This window comes from Capra hircus, chromosome 22 (genome assembly GCF_001704415.2).
Source record: "Capra hircus breed San Clemente chromosome 22, ASM170441v1, whole genome shotgun sequence".
NCBI classification, from domain to species: domain Eukaryota; kingdom Metazoa; phylum Chordata; class Mammalia; order Artiodactyla; family Bovidae; genus Capra; species Capra hircus.
Window position 1 is genome coordinate 48,452,046 of NC_030829.1, and position 22,374 is coordinate 48,474,419.

The window sequence follows — 22,374 nt, forward strand, 5'->3', positions numbered from 1 at the left end:
GAGTTGTGTCTGATTCTTTGTGACCCCAATGGACTGCAGCACACCAGGCTTCCCTGTCCATCACCAACTCCGGGAACTTGCTCAAACGCATGTCCATTGAATCAGTGATGCCATCCAACCATCGCATCCTCTGTCGCCCTCTTCTCCTCCTGCCTTCAATCTTTCCCAGCATCAGGGTCTATCCCAGTGAATCAGTTCTTCACATCAGGTGGCCAAAGGATTGGAGTTTCAGCTTCAGCATCAGTTCTTCCAGTGAATATTCAGGACTGATTTCCTTTAGGACAGACTGGTTTGATCTCTTTGCAGTCCAAGGGACTCTCAAGAGTCTTCTCCAACACCACAGCTTAAAAGCATCAATTTATTGGCGCTCAGCTTTTTTTTATAGTCCAACTCTCACACTGATACATGACTACTGGAAAAACCATAACTTTGACTAGATGGACCTTTGTTGGCAAAGTAATGTCTCTGATTTTTAATATGTTGTCTAGGTTTGTTATAGCTTTTCTTGCAAGGAACTAGCATCTTTTAATTTCATGGCTGCAGTCATCATCTGCAGTGATTTTGGAGCCCTGCAAAACAAAGTCCGTCACTGTTTCCATTGTTTCCCCATCTATTTGCTATGAAGTGATGGGACCGGATGCCGTGATCTTAGTTTTTTGAATGTTGAGTTTTAAGCCAACTTTTTCACTCTCCTCTTTCACTTTCATCAAGAGACTCAGAATGGCCAGACAGAATGGCTATCATCAAGAAACCCACAAATAATAATTTCTGGAGAGGGTGTGGAGAAAGACAGACCCTCTTGCACTGTTGGTGGGAGTGTAAATTGGTACAGACACTATGGAAGACAGTATGGAGAGTCCTCTAAAAACTAGGAAAGAAACTACCATATGGCCCAGCAAGCCTACTAGCAGGCTTATACCCTGTTGTTCAGTCACCAAGTTGTGTCCAAGTCTTTGCGACCCCATGGACTGCAGCATGACAGGCCTCCCTGAGGAAAACCAAAATTGAAAAAGACACACGTCCCTGATGTTCTTTGCAGCACTATTTACAACAGCCACGACGTGGAAGCAACCTAGATGTGCATTGATGGATGGATGGATTAGAAAAGCCGTGGTATATATACAAAGGAACATTACTCGGCCATAAAAAGGAACGCAAGTGAGTCAGTTCTAACGAGGTGGATGAACCTAGAGACCTTTATACAGAGCAAAGTAAGTCAGAAAGAGAGAAACAAATGTCATATATTAACGCATAATATGGAATCTAGAGATGGTATGGATGAACATTTGCAGGGCAGCAGTGGAGACAGAGAAAGAACAAACTTATGGACGTGGTTGGGGGGAAGGAAGGAGAGGCTGGGACAGATGGAGAGCATATAGTGAAAGCTTACACTGCCATATGTAAAATAAGACAGTTGGTGGGAATTTGCCGTATGACTCAGGAAACTCAACTCAGAGCTCTGTGACAACCCAGAGGGGTGGGAGGGAGGTTCAAGAGGGAGGGGACATATGTACACCATGGCTGATTCACGCTGATGTATGGCAGAAAGCAACACAATATTGTTAAAGCAATTATCCTTCAACAAAAAAATATTTTTTTTTAAAAAAGTAAATACACTGGAAACACTCCCCTTAAGTCCAAGATAAATGGTCTTCTGCCAATGACTCAGTCCTGCATTGATTGAGAAGACGTCCCCTTTCAGACCAACAGGTCAGGTGGGGATGATAACCGACCAGCTCTTCNTGTCAGGACCCCCGACAGGCCGAAGAGTGAACGGCCAGGGGCCTGCAGCACAGGGCCTTCCAGCGGCACGTGGTTCACCTCAGGCTGGGGTGGGGGGCAGAGGCTGAACCTCTCTCCCCACCCTTACCTCAAGGGCTGCAGGCCAGGGAGGTGCCCCAGATCTGGTGTAACCCCATGGACTATGGGGGTCTCCCGGGATGGGCTGTCCCTGGACCACAGGCTGGAGGTGCCCAGGTGGGGGAACTCCAAAGGAAAGGGGTGTTCAGGAGCAGGGTGCTGGGGGTAGGGTCTGCTCTGCCCACCCCCCACCTAGTGCCAACCTGGCCACTGTGGTTGTAGAAGACAAGCCAGTGGGCGGGCCCCAGGAGGGAGCTGCGGTGCCCCCCCTTGCCCAGGGCCTCTGTGGAGAGCGCCTCGCCCAGGATCACGTGGTGTCGCACAACATCCAAGTCCTGGAGCGAGGAGGAGAAGCTCAGGGGCCATGGGATGGGAGGCTGGCCCGCCCCCGGTGGCCCCGGTCCCGGTGATCTCACCAGGCTGCTGCTGTTGGCCTGGGCCTCCAGAGAGCGGTTGGTTGGCACGAAGATGGTGTAGGCGGTGGCAGCCTCAATCTGGGGAACCAGCCTGTGGCGCTAGGGGCAGGGGGCAGGTGTCAGGGGTGGCCTGCTTGCCCTCAGTCCCCGCCCTGGGAGCCAGCAGCCTGGCCACAGTCAGGGAGAGGGCGCCCCTGACCAGACACCCTGCTTTGCCCACCCTTACCTGCAGCAGCTCCCGGAAGAGGTGGAAGGCAGGTACCGAGTCCAGCTGCTGCAGCAGCCCCTGCCCCCCCGGCACATCCCCTCTTGGAGGCAGTAAGACCTGGCATGGAGCACAGGGGCTAGTCAGCACACCCCTGCCCTGGCCTGCCTAGAAGCTCCCCTGTGCGCATGCCCCCCTCCAGCCATACCTGGCTGAGGACATGGAGGACACCATTGGTGGCAAGGAGGTCAGCCACGTCCACGCTGGCGTTTTGCACCCAGACCCTCTGGAAGGCAGCAGGGAGAGCTCAGGAGACACAGGCAGACGCTTAATAGCACCAACAGTGGCTGCTGGCCACACGGTACCCAACCGACCTGGACACCCTCCAACTCAGGACCTACCACATGGGCACATGCTGGGGACCAGGCATGAGGGGACAGGTGTGCACACGCAGACCACAATGGACAGACAACCCCCAGCTGGGCACTCATTCCAGCCCGAAGATGTTGCCCAGTAGCAAATGCGTCCTGAGCACAGCGTCTGGGCTCGGCCCTGGCAGGGCAAGGGGACCCTGGGCTGGGAAGCCTGCAGCCACCGCTCGAATCAGCCCCATGCACCGTAGGGCCCCTTCTGCCCAAAGCCCACCACATACCCCACTGACGTTGTGAATCTCCCAGCGTACGGTGGGGTTCAGGGTTGATACATTCTGCCCGTGCAGCCGGGCCAGCTCCTCCTCGGACAGGGCGCCCTGGAGAAAATGGGCCCTGGAGGGACACCGTTTAGGGGGGCCATGGAACCAGGTTAGTGTAACCTACACACTTCACCCCAAAGGGTGAACACATGCCAAGTTGAGGACCTTTGGGGAGGGGCTGGGTCTTGCACGAGAGCCCCCTCCCAGAGCCCAGCCCTGGCAGCCCACCTGACCAGCTGCGGCAGCAGCCTTGGCTGAAGCCAGAAGGCCTGGTCCTTGCTGCTCAGCCGGCGGATGGCAGACTCCGAGGGCACCAGGGCTGTGACTCGGCTGTCGGCAGGAAAAGTGATGCCGGCCCTCTGTGCACACAGTGTGTGGGCGTACAGGAGTCAGGAGGGCAGCCACCACCTTGAGATGGCAGTCCCCACCTTGAGATGGCAGTCCCCAGCCTCCGGGCCTGCCTTCCACCCCCAGCTGTTATGTGGCCTGGATGTGAGTCCCCAGCCCAGCATTCCACCCGATCCTACCTTGACCCACTGGTAGAAGACGGAGAAGTGGGCATTTGCCTCCAGCTCCTGAAGGGAGAGAAAAAGCTGAAGTCACCCGTCTGGGGCCAGACTTGAGCCCCTTGCCGGGAACCCTGAGCACTGCCCCACTGCCCTCCCCACCCCCGAGTACACGAGAGGACTCCTGTCAGAGAGCAGGGAACCATTCACCTTGAGGATGTCTCCGTAGCAGCTGAAGCCATCACCCCCATAGCCAGGAGGACACGTGCAGACCCGCTGGCCTCCCCCCACTGCCCGGCAGGTGGCCTGGGGTGGAAGGGCAGAGACACGGCCTCCATTCAGCACCCGATGGCGAGCAGGATAGCACCCCTCTCCATCTCTCCGCTCGCCCCAGCCCATCCACTTGTCTGTCCGCCTACCCACCCCTCTCTCCCTCCACCCAGTCTGTGTTCAAGCGGCTCCTTTGCTGGGCCTGGCCCTGCCCCCCAAGACCAGTGAGCATTTGACATGCGTCACACTGACCCACCACAGCAGACGGGGCAGCTGGGAGGCCCTGGACCCTCAGGAGAGGCCTGAGCTGAGAGGAGGAGGAGCTAGCCAGGCCAAAGGGGCGGCAAGGTGGGGTAGGCAGTGGAGACGGAGTCTGGGCAGGGGTGTGGCCTTCATAAGGAGGCATCAAAGCTCTGTCTTATGGGCAAGCAGGTGACAGGGTTCAGATTTGGGATACAGAAGGATCCCAATCCTGACCGGAGACAGGGACACTGCAGGGGCCAACCTCCCCCAACCCTGATGCCTCCCCTGGGCACAGAGACCTCTCAGGGGCCCCCTCACCAGATCATGGCATCCCCCATTGCCCGCCCGGCAGGGGTCAATGGGACTGCACATGTAGCCGTCTCCCGCGAAGCCCAGCTTGCAGGTGCACCGGCTCTGGAGACGGAGAGGTTGGGGGTGGGGAGCCTCATCGCACCAGAAGCACAAAACTCTTTCCTCCCCGACCGCTCAGGGCGCGTGCCTCTGGAGAGGCCTGTTCAGACCCCTGAGGAGCCTCTCCCAGCCCCACCCTCGGAGGGTCGCATTTCAGTGCAGAGACTGACGCCCTGAGGGGAGACCGGCTCTCAGGAAGAATCCCAGGAAGTGATGCTGTCGAGAGGGGCCTCCCTCCCGTGCAGCCTGGGGCCTGGCCAGGCTGCTGAGGTTTGCAGCGCGTGTCCACACTGCAAGGGAACCGCTAGTGAGGCTCCCCGGATCTCAGCTGCCCCTCTCTGCATGTTCAGGGCACCTCCACCTGCTTAGTCCATCCTCAGCTCTGAACTTGAAAGCTCCTGATGGAGTTCGCATCCAGCTCTCAGGTCACCTGAGTGCCTCTGCTGAGGCCCCATGGGTGTGGTCCAGGAGCAGAGGGAGCCCCATGGGTCCCTGTGCCAGCCCGGGCCACCCAGAGGCTGACCTTGACACAGCCAGGCCTGGCCTCCCAGCTTGCATGTTCGACTCTTCAACGCTAGCCAGTCTGCGGGCTCACCAGCCTGACAGGCCTTACGGGGAAGGTTTCAGGTTCTGAGATCCTGTGACTGGAGTCTGAGACTCCCGAGTCCCAGAGCTGGATGTGCACGAGTCTAAAGATTTCAGGATGTCAGTCTCCTTGGGCAGGGTTCCCCTCGAGCTTTTGCTCAGTACTGAATCCCTACGTCTAGAACAGTGACTAGCATGTGACAGGTGCCTGGTGGCCTGTGGGAAAGCAGTGAGCGAGTGGGTGAGCTACTCGTCGTAAGACAATGGCCCCAGCGGCCAGTTAGGGCAGAGTCCTCACCCCCGAGAGGCAGGAGTCGCAGCCTTCTGGTCTGGAAGCAACGCTGCCCCAGACTGGCACTGGAACGCACCTTCCTCTCCAACTATTGGGACCTTCATGTTGGCGTCTGGCACCTGTCCGCTGCTCTCAGACTGTACGACTCAACATTCCAGAACTGGATTCCCACTTATGTCTGAGGTTTGAGACCCTGAGCTTGAGTTCTTAGAATGGATGTTGCTAAAGTCAGATGAGCTAGGGGGAGAGTTCCCCACTCCCACCCCACCCTGCCCTCTTGAGGCCTGCCAAGCTCACCTGCCCAGGCCCCACATAGCTGCAGAGGGCGTCAGCATGGCAGCTGCCTCGCGAGTCCAACTCACACTCGTCGATGGCCACGCAGACACGACCATCCCCACTCCAGCCCTTGTGGCATGTGCAGTGGTGGGCGCCCCGGGCCCCAGGGACACACTCAGCCTGTGAGAGCCGTGGATAAAGGACTCAGGGTGGCAGGCTGGGGACGAGGGAGTCCCGCCTCTAGCCCATGGGTCAGGCCTTCAGGGCAGGGGCCAGGCTCACGTTCTCCGAGCACCCGCCACGGTCTGGGCGGGAGCAGGGGTCGCTGGGTGTGCAGGAGAATCCATCACCCTCAAAGGCATCCAGACAGAGACACCTGGGGCAGGTGAACGAAGGGCCTGCAGTGAGCCTCAGCGAGCGCTGAGCAAACTGACAAGCGCGGTCACGGCGGGTGGGGGCAGACAGGGAGCCCACGTCCTCACCTGGAGACACCCCCCTGGTTAACGCAGCGGGCATGTGGGTGGCACTGCTGGGCCTGCTCCGTGGACCCACAGCTCACTGTGGACTCGTTGCAGAAGCGGCCGCTGAAGCCTGGGGCACACGTGCCACGCTGGCATACCCCCCCACTGCCCGGACGGTTGTCACATAGACCGTGGACACAACCGCAGTCTGCAAGGAGCAGATGGAGCAGGGAAACTGAGGCAGAGGCATGGCTGGCTGGGAGCCAGGATGCAGCTGGGCAATGCTGGGACCGGAGCAGCCAGAAAAGGTCTGACTGCAAGGGCACAAAGTCAAGTCATCCCAGACTCGAAAGGAGAGACGGAGAAACAAGAACGGAGCAATTCGTTGCTTACAGTCACCCTATTCTAGCTGCCCTGCTCCCAACACCATCAGAAAGTTCTTCTGTGTGTCTGACCTAAACTCTTCATGCTTTAGATTGAACCGTGGTTGTCTTTCCGGCATGGATCAGACAGACACCTGTTTGTGTTTCCAAAACCTTCTCCATGATCTGTGGCCTGAACCCTTCTTCCTGAGGTTCTATTTCATGTCTTGGGAGTCCCCAGCCCACCTTGCAAGGAGACCCTTTATCTCCCTGGCAGGGGGCCTTGGCCAGGACCACCCACCTTCCTGGCACTGCTCTCCATGCTTGTTCGGGTTGGAGCAGATGTGGCAGGCGATCCCCTTGTAGTCTGGGAAGCAGAGGCAGGCCCCACTGCCCTGGACCCCATCACTGCACTGGGGGTGGGCAGGAGGCAAGAACAGTCACTGGGAGGCGATTATCCACACCCTCTCCCACAACACCCCTTCTCCCCACAGCCTAACTCTGTGCTCCTGCTCCCTGAAGAAGACCTCCTGCTGGGAGAGACCTTGAATCACCGACGCTGCCAAAAGAACCAGCCGCCTAAAAGGCACCTGGCCTGGGAGGGTTCATGGGTGACTTCTGCTCAACCTAGGTGCCCCTATCCCCCCACCCATCATGCCAGGGGAGGAGAGGACTCACGTTGCCTTTGCCGTAGCAGGGGTTGGAAAAGCCCCCAGGACACTGTAAACAGTCAGGCCCAAAAAACCCTTTGCAGCAGCCAGGTTTCTGTTAGAGAACACATCTGAGGGTCTGTTGGGAGCCATGCTGACCCCCTGGTCCAGCTGGCTTCTGCTCCCTGGTCCTGTGTCTGTAGCAGGGGGTGGGCGAGGCCCCTCTGGGACACCTTTTCCACCATTAGGAGGCAGCACAGCTCTCTGAGGATGGCAGCCCACCCAGCCATCCTGGGGGGCTCCCGAGGAGAAGCCAGTGCCCCGGGTTGCCAGGGAGTGAGCGTCCTGTGCCCAGGCTCACCTGGATGGTCTGGTTGCAGTAGTGGGCACAGCCCTTCTTCAGGACGTTGAGCCCAGTAGGGTCGTGGATATAGACACACTCCTCAGGAGAGATGTCCTGGGTGGGCCGGGCCAGGCTGGTCAGCAGGCAGCCCTGGTCAGAGGACCTCACCCCCACCCCTGGGCCGGGCACTTGCACCGTCAGTGGAGCTGCGCCTCCAGGGCCGGCCGAGTCTCCCAGCCCAGCTTCCCCACCCTGAGCCAGGGCAGAAACCCCGCTGGGCAGTCAGGAGTCAGCCCCCAAGGACAGGGCCAGGGGCTGCTCACCAGCTTCACGCTGTTGGGAGGGCACGTGCTGGTGTTCAGGGCTTGGCAGTCCACACAGGAGCCCTGGGCAGGGCAGGGGGAGGAGGGGAGAAGGCTAAGTCATCGTTTATTTATTTAGCAAACCCTACGATGGTGGCACTGAGCCAAGGCCTGAGATAGGGGAAGAAGTCACCACAGGAGGGGGCAGGGGAGGCGGGGAGGGGGCATTCCAGGCAGAGGGAAGAGGGCGAAGGCCTCGTGGTGAGAGAGCTCGTGAGAGCAGCCGAGGCCTGGGCGGGGAGGCTGCGAACAGGGTGGAAAGGCAGGAGTGACGGCCAAGCGCCTGTCAGGGGGACTGCTGAGGGCTGGGCGTGTGACATCCAGGCCAAACTGTGGGGCCTACGCCCGAGCCCCAGAGCCACCCACTCTCTAGAGGACTAGACAGAGGTGCCTCTTCTCCCTGGAAGGCGGCCCCCACCCAAGCGGCACTCACCGCCACGACCGCGTGCTGCTCCTCGTTGCAGAGCTTGGGCAGGATGGGCAGGATGGTCGGGGGTAGCAGGATGCCCTCCAGCATGTGGATCACACCGTTGGCAGCCAGCACGTCCACTCTCCGCAGGGGGACCCCCTCAGGCCCCAGCAGGATGCGCCCCTGTGGCAGAGCGCAGAGTGCACCCTCGGCCTGCTCCCCCTCAGCGCTCCTCGCGCTGTCGAGGCCCACCCTGCTGGCCGCCTCTTCACCGCCCCCTGGCAACGTCTCCTGCCCTGGCAGAACCGCTCCAGCCTCCATGCCCTGATCCATGAGGTTTCTGCCACACGGAGCCCCCCGACTTCGCTGGGAAGCAGGACAGGGATTTGGGCTGTGCCTGCTCCCACGTGACCCCCACCACAGCCTGCCTGGGCTCGAAGGGCTCGAAGCACAACAGCAGGTCCGAAAGAGGCTCAACACTGGCTGGTCCCCACCAGCCCCTCCACTGGTCCATCCCCGTGGAGCTTACCTCCTCTGAGATATTCACAGCCAGGATCTGGTTTGCCATGGTGAGCACCCGACCCTTGGAGATGAGCTTCTCAACAGTCAGCTGGGGTGGAGGAAACGGTGGCCTTAGGCCGGGCACTGGCCACACCTCGGGGCCATGCCCAGTCCCGCCCAGGTGACTTGCGGCTACCACCTTGGTCCCCAGACTCTTCCCTGTGCTGTCGAGTCCAGGTGGCAGCGGGCAGGAGAAGGGGGCCCGGGGGAAGGCTGGACTCTGCAGACAGATCCTCTGAGGGCCCAGAGGCAGGTGTCAGCTGGCCACCCTCCCAGAGGAGCTCTCACCTGGCCATGGTTGTAGACGTGGTACCTCACCAGTTCCTGCAGTTTGGAGAGACCCTGGCAGGAGAGAGGGGTCTTGGCTGCTCAAGGCTCTGGGCCCTGTATCCCCAGCCCCCTGTCTCTGATGAGCTTACCGCCGTGAAGAGGTAGACCAGGCGGCCATCCCGCAAGCCATCCACTGCCTCGTTGCTGGGGGCAAAGACTGTGAAGGGCCCGGGCCCATCCAAGAAGGAGGGCAGCCCGCAGTTCTGTAGTGGTGAGAAGGAGGCTAAGGGGCTCTGTGGCCAGCCCTTAGCTCTAAGTCCTGCCTGGGCCCTGCAGCGCTCAGCCTGCAGGGAACGCCCACCAGGAGTAAGTGGGAGACACTGGCAATGGGTTCACGCTACCACAGAGCCTCAGGATGGGGATGGGCAGGTTCTAGGACAGGGGCGTGGGCCAAGGCCCGCCCTACTCCGGAAACCCAGGTCACTGTGGGGCTACATTCTGGGCAATGAGGGATCCTGGCCAAAAAGATCAGATGGGCTGGGACCTTTCCCCCAGACTCACCTCCAGGATGGTTTCAAACCGGGTGAACACCTCATTGGAGGCAAGGATCTGGCCGATGGTCCTCTGTAAGAGGGCACGAGCATGAGGGCCCAAAGGGGAAGGAGCTCCGCTCCAGCCCTGCCCAGAGCTGCCGCGGGGCCTTCTCTCAACTCAGCGCAGGTCAGAGGTCATCCAGAGGCACAGGGCTCGGGGAACAATAGCTTACCTTGGGATCCTCAGGGAGCTCCGGTGGGGGCTGCAACCTCAGGGCAGTGACGACATGGAAGAGGCCGTTGGCCGCTGGGTAGTTAGCCTTGTGGATGGTGAATGTCTGCTGCGGCTGGTCTTGGTATTTGTAGGTGTATTTCTGACGAGACACAAGCTCATTGGCTCAGACTCCAAACACCCACCCCTTGCCCTAAGGCTCTGTCCGCCTCCACACCTCCTCCTGGGCTGTGTTCCCCACCTGTGACTCCTCTGGTCCCCAGGCAGAGGCCCCTGCTTACCCTGAACCGGCTGAAACTGACAGTGATCTCCTGCCCGGCCAGCGTCCACCAGCGGCGTGGAGCCTGGGTCCCCGCCTCCTCCAGCATGTGCTGGCCGGCGATGATGTGCTGTCTGCACAGCTGCTGGGCGACAGATGCCTGTGGGCACAGGGGCGGGGGTGCCAAGTGGGCCCAGGGCGGGCGGTCCTCTATCGTGCCACCCCGCCCGAGCAATGGGGGGACAGGGAGCCTCCCAGGGCTTGGTCCTGAGTGCACAGGTGGTGGGGACACTTTTTGGGCCCCTCAGCCTGGGGAGGGTCCAGGGAGGAGGCGGGGGCTCACGTTCATGGTCCTGGAGGAGACAAGCGGTGCCAACACAGTGAACGGGCCCGACGTGCTGAGGATCTCCCGGCACCCCTGGTCTGGGGGCAGGAGGGGGCACGTCAGAATGGGTCTGGCAGGCCTGCAGGCATCAGTTCCGGGTCTTGGAGCATTGTTGGGGGGCTGGGGGATGTTGGGGCAGGTCTCGGGTGAATGAGGACATCGGCATCTGGGGGGCTAGCTCCCACCTCCATCATGCACCCCAACCCAGCCCATGCTCTGCTTCTACAGCTCTCGGGCAGAGAAACAAGGCATCCCCGGAGAGTCCACCAAGGATGCTGGGTGTGAGGGGCGGGGTTGCTGGCAGGCAGCAGGGTCACACACCCAGCATGGCAAAGGCGACTCTCAGCCGCAGTAACATGCTCGTCTGGCTGGCCTTCTGAACCTCGTGGAGCAGGTGTCCATAGCAGGCGCGCCCGTCCCCCACCTCGCCCTCTTTGCACACACAGCTGGGGACGTGGGTAGAAACCAGTCACGTTGGGGGGGCATGGCCAGGCTCCCCCTTCCAACCCTTACCTACCACCCGCACAGGCCCTGAGGTTTGCACGGGCACACGCTTCCCCCGGCCCAGCGGCCCTCTCCACTGCCCCTGGGGCCCAGCCCGAGGCCCCTGTGCTCACCTGGTCTTTCCATCCGGGGTCACCTGGCACGTGGCTGAGCGGTCGCAGGAGAAGGCGGAGCAGTGGGCGAAGCAGCCCGCGGAGCTGTCGTGGGCAATGCTGACCAGGCCTGGCTTACATAAGCAGGAGGCCTGGCCGCCCCGCCGGGGAGGGTGGGGTGACACCACATCCGTGAGAACCCAGAGAGCTCTACTCGCCGCCCCGCCCCGGCTGCCCTCCCAGACGCGGGCTGTCATCCTCCTCTCATTTTATAAACGGGGCAGCTGAGGCTCCCAGAGCTGTGCCAGAGCCACAGCCAGAGTGAGTGGGGGCAGCGCTGGGGGCCGCCAGCTCACCTGGCCTGGCCTCCTGTATAGACACAAGGTGGAGTTGCTGGGGCAGCCGCCATTGTTGGTGGTGCACGGGTCCTGGGGCAGACACACCGTCCCATCCCCGTAGTAGTTCTCAGGGCAGCGACACTGGGCCTGCCCGCTGGGGCCTACAGAGCACTGGGCCAGTGGGGAGCAGGGTGACGGCCGGCAGGGGTCGGAGGCTGCGGGGGCACAGAGCCCACGTGAGCCGGGCCCCAGGAGCCCCGCGCTCCGCAGCCTCTAACCAGGGTGGCCCAGAGACGGCTGAGCAGGCTGGTCCACACCTTGGGGGTGGGCCCTATTTCCCTCCCTCCCTGAAAATGGCCAGACTGCACTTGCTGCTTTAAAAGGATGCTCGCCCTGAGCTGGGGCCCTGGCCTCCTCTAGCCCGCTGACTTACCCCGGCACTCGTGACCCTGCTGGGTGTAGCCAGGCAGGCAGCTGCAGGAGGGGGCCTCTTCAGAGCACTGGGAGTTCCGAGGACAGTTCAGGGCCTGGCAGGCAAGCAGCTCTGAATGGAGAAAGGAGAGGATTTATTGCAGCAGCTCCAGGTTCCAGGCTGGGGAGGAACACTGGAGCGAAGAGGCTCTGCCCACTCTGCTGTGTGACCCTGGCCAGGGCCCCACCCTCTCTGGGCCTGTGGGCGGTGAGGGTTTCAGATGACACCCCCTCCCCCAGCCAGCTGTGGGCCTTTCACACTTAGAAGGAAGCCAGGCTGCAGGCAGAGGTCCCATCCTGCTCTGGCTGGTGAGGAGTGCCAGCCCAGCAGCTGCTCACCGTGGTCACAGTGGGCTCCAGTGTATCCAGCGAAGCACAGGCAGCTTCCATCCCCGCGCGGCCCATGGCGGCACACGCCATATACACATCTGCACACTGGGAGGGACGTGCAGGGAAAGTGGGATCCCGGCCCCGCAGGCACACGGGGATGTTGAGCCCCTGCCCTCTGCATCTCCAGAACTCAGTGCCCACGGGCACAACCTCCAGATGACAGAGGCATAGGGCAGAACCGCAGGGGAGGTAGGAGCCCAGGGCAGGCACCTGGCCTAGTCTGAGGGCTCAGGGAAGGCTTCTTGGAGGAGGCTTCCAAGAACAGCACATGCAAGGGCTAGAGATGTGATCAAGCAAAGCTCGTGTCCCCAGAGGAGATGCATGAGGCTGGACGGCTGGGAGGGAGTCTGACAGCGGTTGGTCGGAGGGACTGGGTCCACACTGGCCCCCAAGTGGACATCGGCCCCGCCCTCCTGCTGGGCCAGTGGCTTACCTGACTGGCAGTCAGGCCCAAACCGGTTGGGGTCCCGACACTCCTGGCAGGCTGAGCCACCAAAGTTCTCCTGGTGGAGAGATGCACCAAGTTAGCGCAGCCCCTCACGTTCCCCCCCCACCCAGTGTCACCGGGCCCTCACCTGGCACACACAGGTCCCATTCCCTTCTATGCCATCCAGGCAGGTCCCGTGGCCGCTGCATGGGGTCTCAGCACCGCCGGGGCACTCTGCAGACCCACACACACACATAGAACTCAGGTCTGTCCCGAGGACCCCCGGTTCGCCCAAGCCCAGCAGCTCTGGGCAGCCCCAGACGTGGGCCCTCCCTGGGGCAGCCAGAGTCAGGTGGCCAAGCTGTGCATTAAATGAGCCAGATGAAGGGGCATGCCAGCGGGCGGGGGCGTGAGGAGCAGGGCTGGGACCCCCCATACCGTAGCACTGGGACCCCCAGTAGCCAGGGCAGCAGGCCTTCTGCACCATGTCCTTCCAGCACTCCAGGCTGCAGCCACTCATGGACAACAGAGAGTCCCCCAGCTGGACCTCGTATCTGGGGACCAAGGATGGGCAGGGCGATATGAGGACTGCCTCCTGCAGCCCCCAGCCCAGCCTCCCCACCCTGGGTTCCACGGCTCTTACTCCTCCCCCCATCCCTTCCCTCCTGGACCCGAGCTGAGCATTAAGGCCTGGCCCGCGGCGGACACTCCGTAAACAGCGTCAGGCCCGCCTCCTATTCCTTTCCCCCTGCCACCCCGCAGGACACCCCGGAAGCAAGCGGCGGTGGGGAGGCGCACCGGCAGTCCTGCGAGATCTTCCCCGGGAAGGTGCGGGTCCAGCCCAAGGGGCACGCTCGCTTCCTGATGGCGGGGCACGGGGTGCAGGGCATGTGAGTGACGAACTTGGTCTTCACGTCGCAGCGTTTGGACCGGACCTGGCCCAGGGGCAGGGTTTGGAGTGAGGGGCCTGGACCTTGCACACAGCCAGGCCTCGTGGTCACAGCGAGGCTGAGCACCCCTCTCTCCAGGAGCTGGTTCCCCATCTGTTCATTGAGGAGGCCCCGAGTCTGAGAGGACCCTGCCTGTCACAGGCTGTCCCCTGCCACAGTGCGTCCCCATGTCCACAGCCATGCACCTCTGCCTGGGGGCCCGGAGGCATGCACAGAAGCCCGAGTGTCTGCCTTCTGACTTAAAGGGCATCTGGCGTTTTTGTTCCATTCTGGGTGATTCAGAGGAGGAAACTGAACCCCGGGCAAGTGGCCCTCGCCCGTAGCCACTCAGGGACTCTAACCTAGACTCTCAGCCTAGTGCCAGTTCTCACCTTTCATTTAAACACAAACGCTAAGTGACAGAGGTACACTGCTGGGGAGTGGAACACGGCCACAGCATGCCCCAGCCCCAGGCAGGACGAGAGCTTCAGCCACATGCCGTGGGGCTGCCCGTCCAGCTGGACCCCTGCTCTGACCACATCCCTAGCTCTATGCTGACTGACCGCCTCCGCCAGCCGAGGGCCCTGCCTGCTCCCTCAGGTCAGAGGCCCAGCAGCCAGCACCAAGCCTGCAATAGACCCACGCGAGCAGGCATGTGGGAGGGAGTCTGAGTTTGGGCCAAGCGGCCCCAAGCCCTGGTCCAGGCCTAACCCATGACCCCACATGCCAGCTGGGACCCAGGGGGCCACTGCCCATCACTAGGCGGGCAGTGCTGGCAGTGAGGGAGCTGAGAGGACTCATGTGGCGTCCTGGGGAGGCAGCCGTTGAGTTGGGACCTGCAGGATGCATGACAACTGATCAGAGGCAGTGCTCCTGGCAGAGGAGACACGAGAGCCAAAAGCCAGTAAGTAGGAAGAAGCAAACAGCCGCGTGTGATGAGGCAGAGACAGGCAGAGGGGCTCGGGCCAGGCCAGCGAGGGGGGGTAGAGTCCGGAGGAGCGCCAGGACTCACTTGTGTTTTCAACGGGTCCTCTGACTGCTGCATGGAGAACAGAGCAGGGGACAAGGAAGAGAGTCATCCAAGTGCCAAGAAAGCCCTCAAGTCCCACCTGCTGGCCTGTCATAGCTCCCCCAAGTCCACCGCCACTGGGGCTACCATGAGGGCAACCATGTTCCAACTGTCTCCAGCACTGACCCTGAGCAACACTCCTGGCTGCTGGGAGAGAAGAGACCCTAGGGAGGAGCACTTTGATGAGGCGAGGTTTCAGGGACTTGAGGCCTGGCCTGGAGACGCTGAGAAGTTCCCATCTGAAAAGTGCTGAACACACTCCAAAGGGAGTGAACCCAGAATATCTCTTTCCTAGAACACATCACAGATGTGTGGCTCTCCAAGCGAGAGGAAAGGAGAAATAGCGCCTGAACCCTTTTCTGGTGAACATGAAGGGCCCGGGGCCTCTCCCCACTGCTGAGATTTGGCCTTTTCTGCTCCCTCTGTGGTCTGCAAAGAGGGAAGTTGCTGTGGGGGGCCTCAGGCTGGCTGTAGGCTGGATGCTATGGTCTCATTCCCCATCCTGACACTCGGGCTTTGCTGACCCAGGGAGTGACTAGGAAGTTGGGTAACTCCCAGCCAGGCAGCTGCTGGCTCAGGGCAAAGGCTTGGCACGCAGCTGGTTCCCCTGAGGACCACCTGGCCAGCCAGACACAGCTGCCAGCGCCATCACCAGGGGCCTGGGGACCAGCGAGAGAGCACCGTCCTTACTCCTGGACAGAACGGGGTTCCATTAAGTAGGGCACGAGTTACTAGCATGGGAGGAAGCTGGAGCCTGTGCACTGTTGGTGGAGGGGATACACATTCATGAGATGCTGCATCTGTAAATCGGTGATGGATGGATGCACAAACCAGTGACCAAATCACACCTTTCTGGGACCTCACCGGAGGTGGGCACTGAGGCCCCATCTGCCTGGTGGCCTACAACCTCACCACTCATCCTACTGGGTGGAGTGCAGCTGGATCCCAGCCGAGTGCTGAATCAGATTCCCTTCTTCCCGAGGGCATCTCAGGACCCGTCTGAGCCGGGCAGGCACCGCCTCCCTCCCTGCCCTAATCCAGAACTGATTCTGCAACGTCTGCTTCCCACAGAGACACTGCTGGGGAAGTTAAGGAGACTCGAGGTGTTAAGCTTGTTGAGGGAAGATGAAAGAAATTCCCCCAAGCTGGGGTCTAGGGCCCAAAACCCAAACTCCCTCGAGACCAAGGGATCTCCAAATTCTCCTTGTTGCAGATCAGTGTCCCTCTCCCCTCAAACCCCAGCTGAACACTGCAGACGTCACTTGCATCAGCATGTGCCCAGCAGAAGGGGCACTAGCTGAGACTTGAATAGGCAGGTGCTAAGCCCCCTCGTCCAGGAAGCCTTCCCTGACTTTGCTGCCTGAACCTCCGTGTGTCAGAGTCCTGCTCCTCACCAACTGTGACCCAGAAGTCATCTCGTCCCCTCAGAACTTCAGTTTCCTAATGTTCACAGTGAGCCTCATGCTACACACAGTGCTGAGAGGCCAGTGTTGACACATTCCTGACAAAATCCCCAGGGCCTTCTTCCCTTGCCCAGGCTGGCTGCACCCCAGCCCCAGAAGGCAGATTTACAGGTGGTCTGCGACAAGAAAGGGCTTCCCAGATGGTGCTAGTGGTAAAGAACCCGCCTGCCAATGAAGTAGACTAAGAGACCCGGGTTCAGTCCCTAGGTCGGGAAGGTCCCCTGGAGAAGGCAATGGCAACCCACTCCAGTATTCTTGCCTGGAGAATCCCATGGACAGAGGAGCCTGGTGGGTTAAGGTCCATGGGGTCGCAAAGAGTCAGACATGACTTAAGTGACTTAGCACGCAGCACACGTGACAAGGAAAAACTCCCAGCCTGAGTATCCCCCCAAAGACCCCGTCACAAGAATGTGAGGCGACCTTTGACATTCCCTTCTGCTGTACACACGAGGAAGCTGAGGCAAGGAGGAGGCAGGAACCACCTGCAGGGCTCAGCAGGGCCTGAATCCCTGGCTCGCCACCATCTCCCTAACCTTTTCAGCCTCAGATCTGCCCATCCCCAGCCCTGACCTGGCCCTGAAGCTGGGGAGGCCCCTCTCCCCGCCCCTCCTCTGAGGGACCCCAGGCAAATGAGTGACCCCGTGCCGGCACGGGGCCTGGGTCCCCAGCTGGTCCTGCCTGGCAGTGGGGCCTTGGGTAAGTCCTTGCCCTCTTGGGAGCTCAGTCTGACTGTCAGTGATTCGAGGACTGTCACCACGCCGAGGGTAGGGAGCTCTTACAAAAACTCCAGTCGGGATAACGTCCCCACAGTGGGGCTGGGCGGACCTGCAGACAGGCAGTCCGAAGAGGGCTTGTGCACGCAAACCCAACAGCCGTGCCCTCGGACCCTGTCAGCTCCTTCCTCGTGGCCGATCGGGACTCACAGGGCGTGGCTCCGGAGCAGGACTAACCTGTCTCTATAATCCCTGGGTTGGCTGCTTCAGGCAGAGAACAGGGCCCACTGCTCGGGGACTGGGAAGATTCAAAGGCATGACGTCCCTGTGCCCAGGGCTATGTACTTGGCAAACAGCAGCTCTTAGATGTGAGGGTGTGATGGGTGGCTGCTGTTTGCCCAGGAGGACTGGGTGTGAATACACCTCACTATGCCTCTGGGCACTCTCAGGGCAGGACACAGGCACACACACATGTGCACACACCCAGCACGCCTACACACAGCCCACGTGAGCCTCTCAGTCTGTCAGCTCCGCAAGGTTGGGGGTGATCACATCTCCCACCCTCAAGCCAGGGCCAGAGAGAAACCAGGCCTCATTCCAGGCAGGGGGATGGGCCTGGCTCCATACCCCCAACCCTCAGGCTGGGAAGCCCTGGGAGAGCTGCCCACACCACCTGGCTGGCTAGCCAGAGACAGGCCACCCCAAAGCAGTGAAAACACAGACCTCAGCCTGGGGAAGTGGGCACAAGAGCCCAGCCCTCTGTCCGGCTCAGAGAAGGTCAGACAAGCAGCAGCTGCCCTGTGTCACCAGCCCCGTGCCTACTCCATGAGCACACCCTCTCTGCTCCCACCGTGGCCAAGAGAGCCTAGATATCACGCCCCCCGATGACCAGCTCATACTCACCTTCTGCTCCCCAAAGAAGCTGGGGCCTGCCAAGCAGAGAGCCAGGAAGCAGAGCAGGAGGTGGCCACGGGGCCCTGCCATGGCCAGTGGCGACTGGCGGGCACGTTGTCCGGAACAGAATCAGGGCAGCGGTGCGGGGAACGAGCTCTAGGAGGCAGGCACTTTGCTAGCAGGCAGGACGGGGCGGGCAGGCGCTTTAAAAGCAGCCGGGAGGCCCCGCCAGCTCCCCCCCACAGGAACCCGCCAGGATTTCCTCCTGCATATCAGCAGCCTGCAGGCGGAAGGGAAGGTGCTGGCCACTGACCCCTGCATGGATGCCTGGGCCCTGCTTGGGGCTTCCTGGCCTGGGACCCTCCTCCTGGCATCACAGCCTCCAAGCCCACCATTAGCCACAAGCCTGGGGTGTATCAGAGTTGGCGAAGTCCATTCAGGGGCAGATGCAGACAACTCCCTACCCCAAGCACCTACAAGCCCAGAATGTTTCATTCAGAGGCTCGGGAGGGGGTTCTGAAGGGTCGGGGAGAGGGCAGCCTCAAAATCACGGGCTGGCTGCCTCCATCTGTCCAGCTGCTCAGGGCACCTCGTGGCCTCTGTGCTAAGTGGAGGCTGTTCCCTGTCACCTGCCCAGCTTCACTTGCTCACCTTCGACTGAGCTTGCCTCACTCCACCTCCACCACCCCCGGACCCCCATCCCCGCCACATGCCCTCTCCCAAGGGGCACCCCCACTGCCAGGAGCCCTCTTGCCCCAGTCCAGTTTCCACTCAGTCCTGAGGCTTCCCCCTGCACCCTGTACCCCCTCCACACCAGGCCAGCCTCTCTGACCTGCTGCCTGGCCCCTCTGCTCTGTTCCACTACAGGTTTTCCTATCAACACTCTGTCAAGCATAGAGTAAGCTCCCTTGGCACTGCCATTACCCCCCAGATCCTCACAAGACTCACCACAAAGTTGTCTCGGGTCAGAGGTCTCCAGCCTGCACCTCCTTCTAGCACTGGCCACCAGCAAATACCAGTTTATTTATTTTCCGTCCCCTGCTGGAAGGTCAGCCATGGGAGAGCAGGGATGGAGTCTGGCTGATTCACACACAGACTCCGTTCAGATTGGTGGGATGAATGAATGAGACGTTACTCTTACTATGCTGATACTGGTGGGGGAATGGAGGCTCAAAGGGGTAGGCAATTTCGTCCAAGATCGCTCAGCTAACCAGTGGAAGGATCCAATCCCAGCTCTGCGGCTTGTGGGGTACCCTGCCCCCCACTACACTGCAGATGTCCCCGGCCAGGTCCTGTCCTCATGGACCCAGGCTGGGGTCTGCACTTACCTGCTGGGCTGCGGGGTCTGGGAACAGCAGTCCAGGTGTACGCGTGGCGGGCCCTGCCTCTGGACTGTAACTCTCCATTTATGGACGATGTAACCAATGAAGACCAACGGAGGAGCCTTGGCACTGACCCCTCCTGTACCAGCTGAGAGGCTACGGGGCTCATCTTCGACATCTGGCTGAGGGGAGGTGAAGGGGGAGACCCTCGCCTTGGTGGCTGCCCCCATCCGCCAGAGCCTTCCTGAGTCATGGGCCCTCCAGGCGAGGATTCCCCACTCTGCTGCACCAGGAAAAACTGAGGAGAGGCAGGCCTGGGAGCCAGGCTGACCACTCCTCCACCGCCCAGCGCTGCTCGTCCCGAACAGTCCTGCAACCTTAGGACCCAAGGCTCCTGATGGGGCCAGGATGAGGGAGAGGCGAGCAGGCCTTGGGGGCCCTGCTGCAGGGCAGGAACAGGTTGCGGAAGGATGGGGCACAGGGGCTGGCTCCCAAAGAAACCTCGCATCCTACCTCGGCAGGGCTCCCTGAAGCAAACCATCTCTCAGGAGAGGAGCCCACACGGACAGCACGGGGCCCTCCTCCCCGCTATCCAACCCTGAGGCTACCTCCTCTGCAGGCCATCTTGGTGAGACCCCTAGACCCCACAAAGAGCTGTCCCGGACTCCAGGCCTGACCCTCACAGCAGGCTGGGGGTGACATTCCAGACCTGAGGGGGCAGGGCAGCAGCCAGGGTACCAGGGACTCCTAAGGAGTTTTGCCCTGAGGCTCCTGGTTTAGCCACAGCCCAGCAGGGCCCTGTCCAAAGAGCCCCTTCTACCTCCCATCCCAGGCTCCTCGGAAACCCATCCAGTACCCAGCCCGGGAGAGCCGCTCCCTTTGGTCCTTTGCAGCTTCCTCCCTGCTCTGTTCCCCCAGTAGCTCACCTTCTTATGTCTCTAAAGCACCTTCTCTCCCTCAGGCCAACCATGCCCTGCACCAACGCCCTGCTGGGAGCCCAGTGGCCCTTGAAATAAAAGACCCAGACTGTGTCAAACTTGGCTTTACTGGAATAGAGAAAACAGGCGACAGGACTCACACTCAGTGCTGGCAGCTCCAGGTCCCCTGCCCCCAGCCCCCAGCCCAAGGCCCGGCAGCCTCCTGCCAGGGGCTCTCCCACTAGTCTGGACCAGGAGGGGCCTCCCCTCTGGAAAACTGCGTGGGGTGGGAGCTTGCAATGTGCATTTCGCTGCCGGCTTTGGAATTAGCAGCAGATGTCCACAACGACAGCAACAGCAACGAGACTGCACTTGACATCTCAGGCGAGGACGCACAGAAGAACAAAGCAGACCCACGGCGCCACAGATTAACAGCAGTCTCACGACAGAAGACACGACACTGGTGGGCCCGGCCACGCAGCACGAGGGGCGGGCGACAGGTCTCCGGGGGGCCGGCAGCCCGCGGAGCCGGCGCCTCCACTCCCGAGGCCGGGGAGAACCGGCTGAACGCAGGTATCCACACTCTCTGGGAGGACGGTCAAACGAAGGTACCGCGAGAGAGCACAGTTTAAAAACAGCGAAGATGCCTTCTTCCCAGCCCTGGGGGAACACCAGGCCAGGCACGGCGGGCAGCAAGGGCCGGCTGTCACCCAGGCAGGCCTAGCCGGTGAGCTCCACGGGCAGCTCCCGGCCGCACAGGGCCTCCCACTGGCGGGCCAACAGCGAGATGAGCCTCTCTCGGCTCTCAGCGCTGGGGACAAACACCTGCCACTGGACCTCACGGCCCTGGCTGCCTCTGGCCGGGCCGCCCGGCACCGCCCCGAAGTGGTCCAGGGTGACGCTGCCCATGAGGTCGTGGCCCTGCACGTCATCGAAGACCAGGGTGAGGGCCTGTGGGTATGTCTGGTAGCCCATGAGCACGCGGTCCAGGTCCCGGACGCGGCGCCCGTCGTCCAGCCGGTACCGGTCCCTCTGCGGCGGCTCCTTGGCGAACTCTGGCAGCGGGTAGTGGACAAAGTCCTCGTCCAGGAGGAAGATCTCGGCGCTGGTGAGCAGGAGCGTTTTGGGGCGCAGCAAGCCCCTGTAGCGCCCTGGCTGCGGCGAGCCCACCTGGAAGGCCTGTACGCACAGCAGGATGCTGAGGGCCGGCGCCTTCTCCAGGGCAGCCATCTTCTGGGCCACAGTGAACGTCAGGTCTCCGACCTCCTCCTCGCTGGGGTAGGTGAACTTGACGCGGCTCGAGTGGATCAGCTCATAGTTCTCCATCTTCCCTGAAGAGAGAGACGCGACCAGGGCTGCAGGCTGGAACTGGCCTGTGGTGGTGCTGGGCTTACCAGCAGCCCCAAGCCCCCCAGAGACGGCAGCATGAGTCACATGACCGTCAGAAGTGACAGAGAGTGATCCAAGCGCCCCCCGCTCAGCCTGAGACCCTCAGGCCAGCAGCGCAGAGCAGGGCAGGCACGAAATGCACCTGCTGAATGGCTGTGGGTTTGCCGGGACAGAGACTCTGCCGTGGAAAAGTCCATGCAGGGCTTCCTCAGTGGTCCAGTGGTTCAGGAACCGCTTTGCAATAATGCAAGGGACACTGGTTCGACCTCTGGTTCAGGAAGATTGATTCCAGGGAGCCTGGGCCCACGGCTACAGAGCCTGTGCTCTAGAGCCCACGAGCCACAATCACTGAGCCCACACACACTGCCACTACGGAAGCCCACGCAACAAGCACCCATGCTGCGTAGCAAGAGGAGCCGCGGCATGGGCAGCCCACACACCAGGACAGAGGAGCCTCTGCTCACAACCAGGGAAAGCCTGCGCACAGTAACACAGATCCACGAGAGCCAGAAAAAAAAAGCCATGGGAAACGAGCTGACTAAGCAGGAAAAGAGAGCTAGAAGCAGAGGGCTGCTGTGGCATAGAGACGCTGTCCTGGGGCCTGCTACAGCCCTCAGGGTCGGCCAGGAGACTTGAGCTGGGTGGGGGTACCTGTGGTCTTGTTTCCAAACTCAGAATAGAAGTCTTTGTCCACAGGCTCAGGTGAGGGTGTGCGTTCCAGCAAGGAGAGCACAGCCATGAGGTGCTGGAGGAAGCAGTGTGTCAGGTAGCTGTCCCGTGTCAAGCAGGTAACCACCTGCGCCGGGCAGGAGCCTGCGAGAGAAGGGGACAGGCATGACCGCAGGCCGCCGCTGCCCCGGCCCCGGCCCCGTCC

At 61.1% G+C, this 22,374-nt stretch overlaps 2 protein-coding genes across 3 annotated transcripts in view; both read right to left on the bottom strand.

Moving 5' to 3' along the window:
* On the bottom strand, nucleotides 1,744-18,137 carry LOC102172305 (stabilin-1; the record flags this gene model as incomplete). Its single annotated transcript, XM_018066738.1, is given in 35 exon segments — nucleotides 1,744-1,827; nucleotides 2,064-2,195; nucleotides 2,277-2,375; nucleotides 2,503-2,601; nucleotides 2,690-2,767; nucleotides 3,134-3,245; nucleotides 3,401-3,531; nucleotides 3,700-3,747; nucleotides 3,889-3,984; nucleotides 4,510-4,605; nucleotides 5,777-5,935; nucleotides 6,038-6,131; nucleotides 6,238-6,424; nucleotides 6,880-6,991; nucleotides 7,257-7,343; nucleotides 7,590-7,685; nucleotides 7,895-7,957; nucleotides 8,367-8,525; nucleotides 8,872-8,952; nucleotides 9,192-9,245; nucleotides 9,323-9,436; nucleotides 9,735-9,797; nucleotides 9,940-10,080; nucleotides 10,220-10,357; nucleotides 10,541-10,620; nucleotides 10,904-11,028; nucleotides 11,200-11,330; nucleotides 11,535-11,731; nucleotides 11,950-12,060; nucleotides 12,327-12,422; nucleotides 12,811-12,880; nucleotides 12,953-13,038; nucleotides 13,243-13,358; nucleotides 13,603-13,739; nucleotides 17,882-18,137. Coding segments are annotated over 35 exon segments (3,753 nt in total), but the record flags the coding sequence as incomplete, so codon positions are not given.
* The window catches only part of NISCH (nischarin), a 57,264-nt gene continuing 55,110 nt past the window's right edge, over nucleotides 20,221-22,374 (bottom strand). For both annotated transcript variants that reach the window (XM_018066741.1, XM_018066742.1), the window contains exons 20-21: nucleotides 22,152-22,313; nucleotides 20,221-21,442 (exon numbers count right to left, since the gene is read on the bottom strand). In XM_018066741.1, coding sequence (XP_017922230.1) covers nucleotides 20,832-21,442; nucleotides 22,152-22,313 — 773 coding nt within the window. In that variant the 3' untranslated portion in view covers nucleotides 20,221-20,831. The remainder of the gene's footprint in view (nucleotides 21,443-22,151; nucleotides 22,314-22,374) is intronic.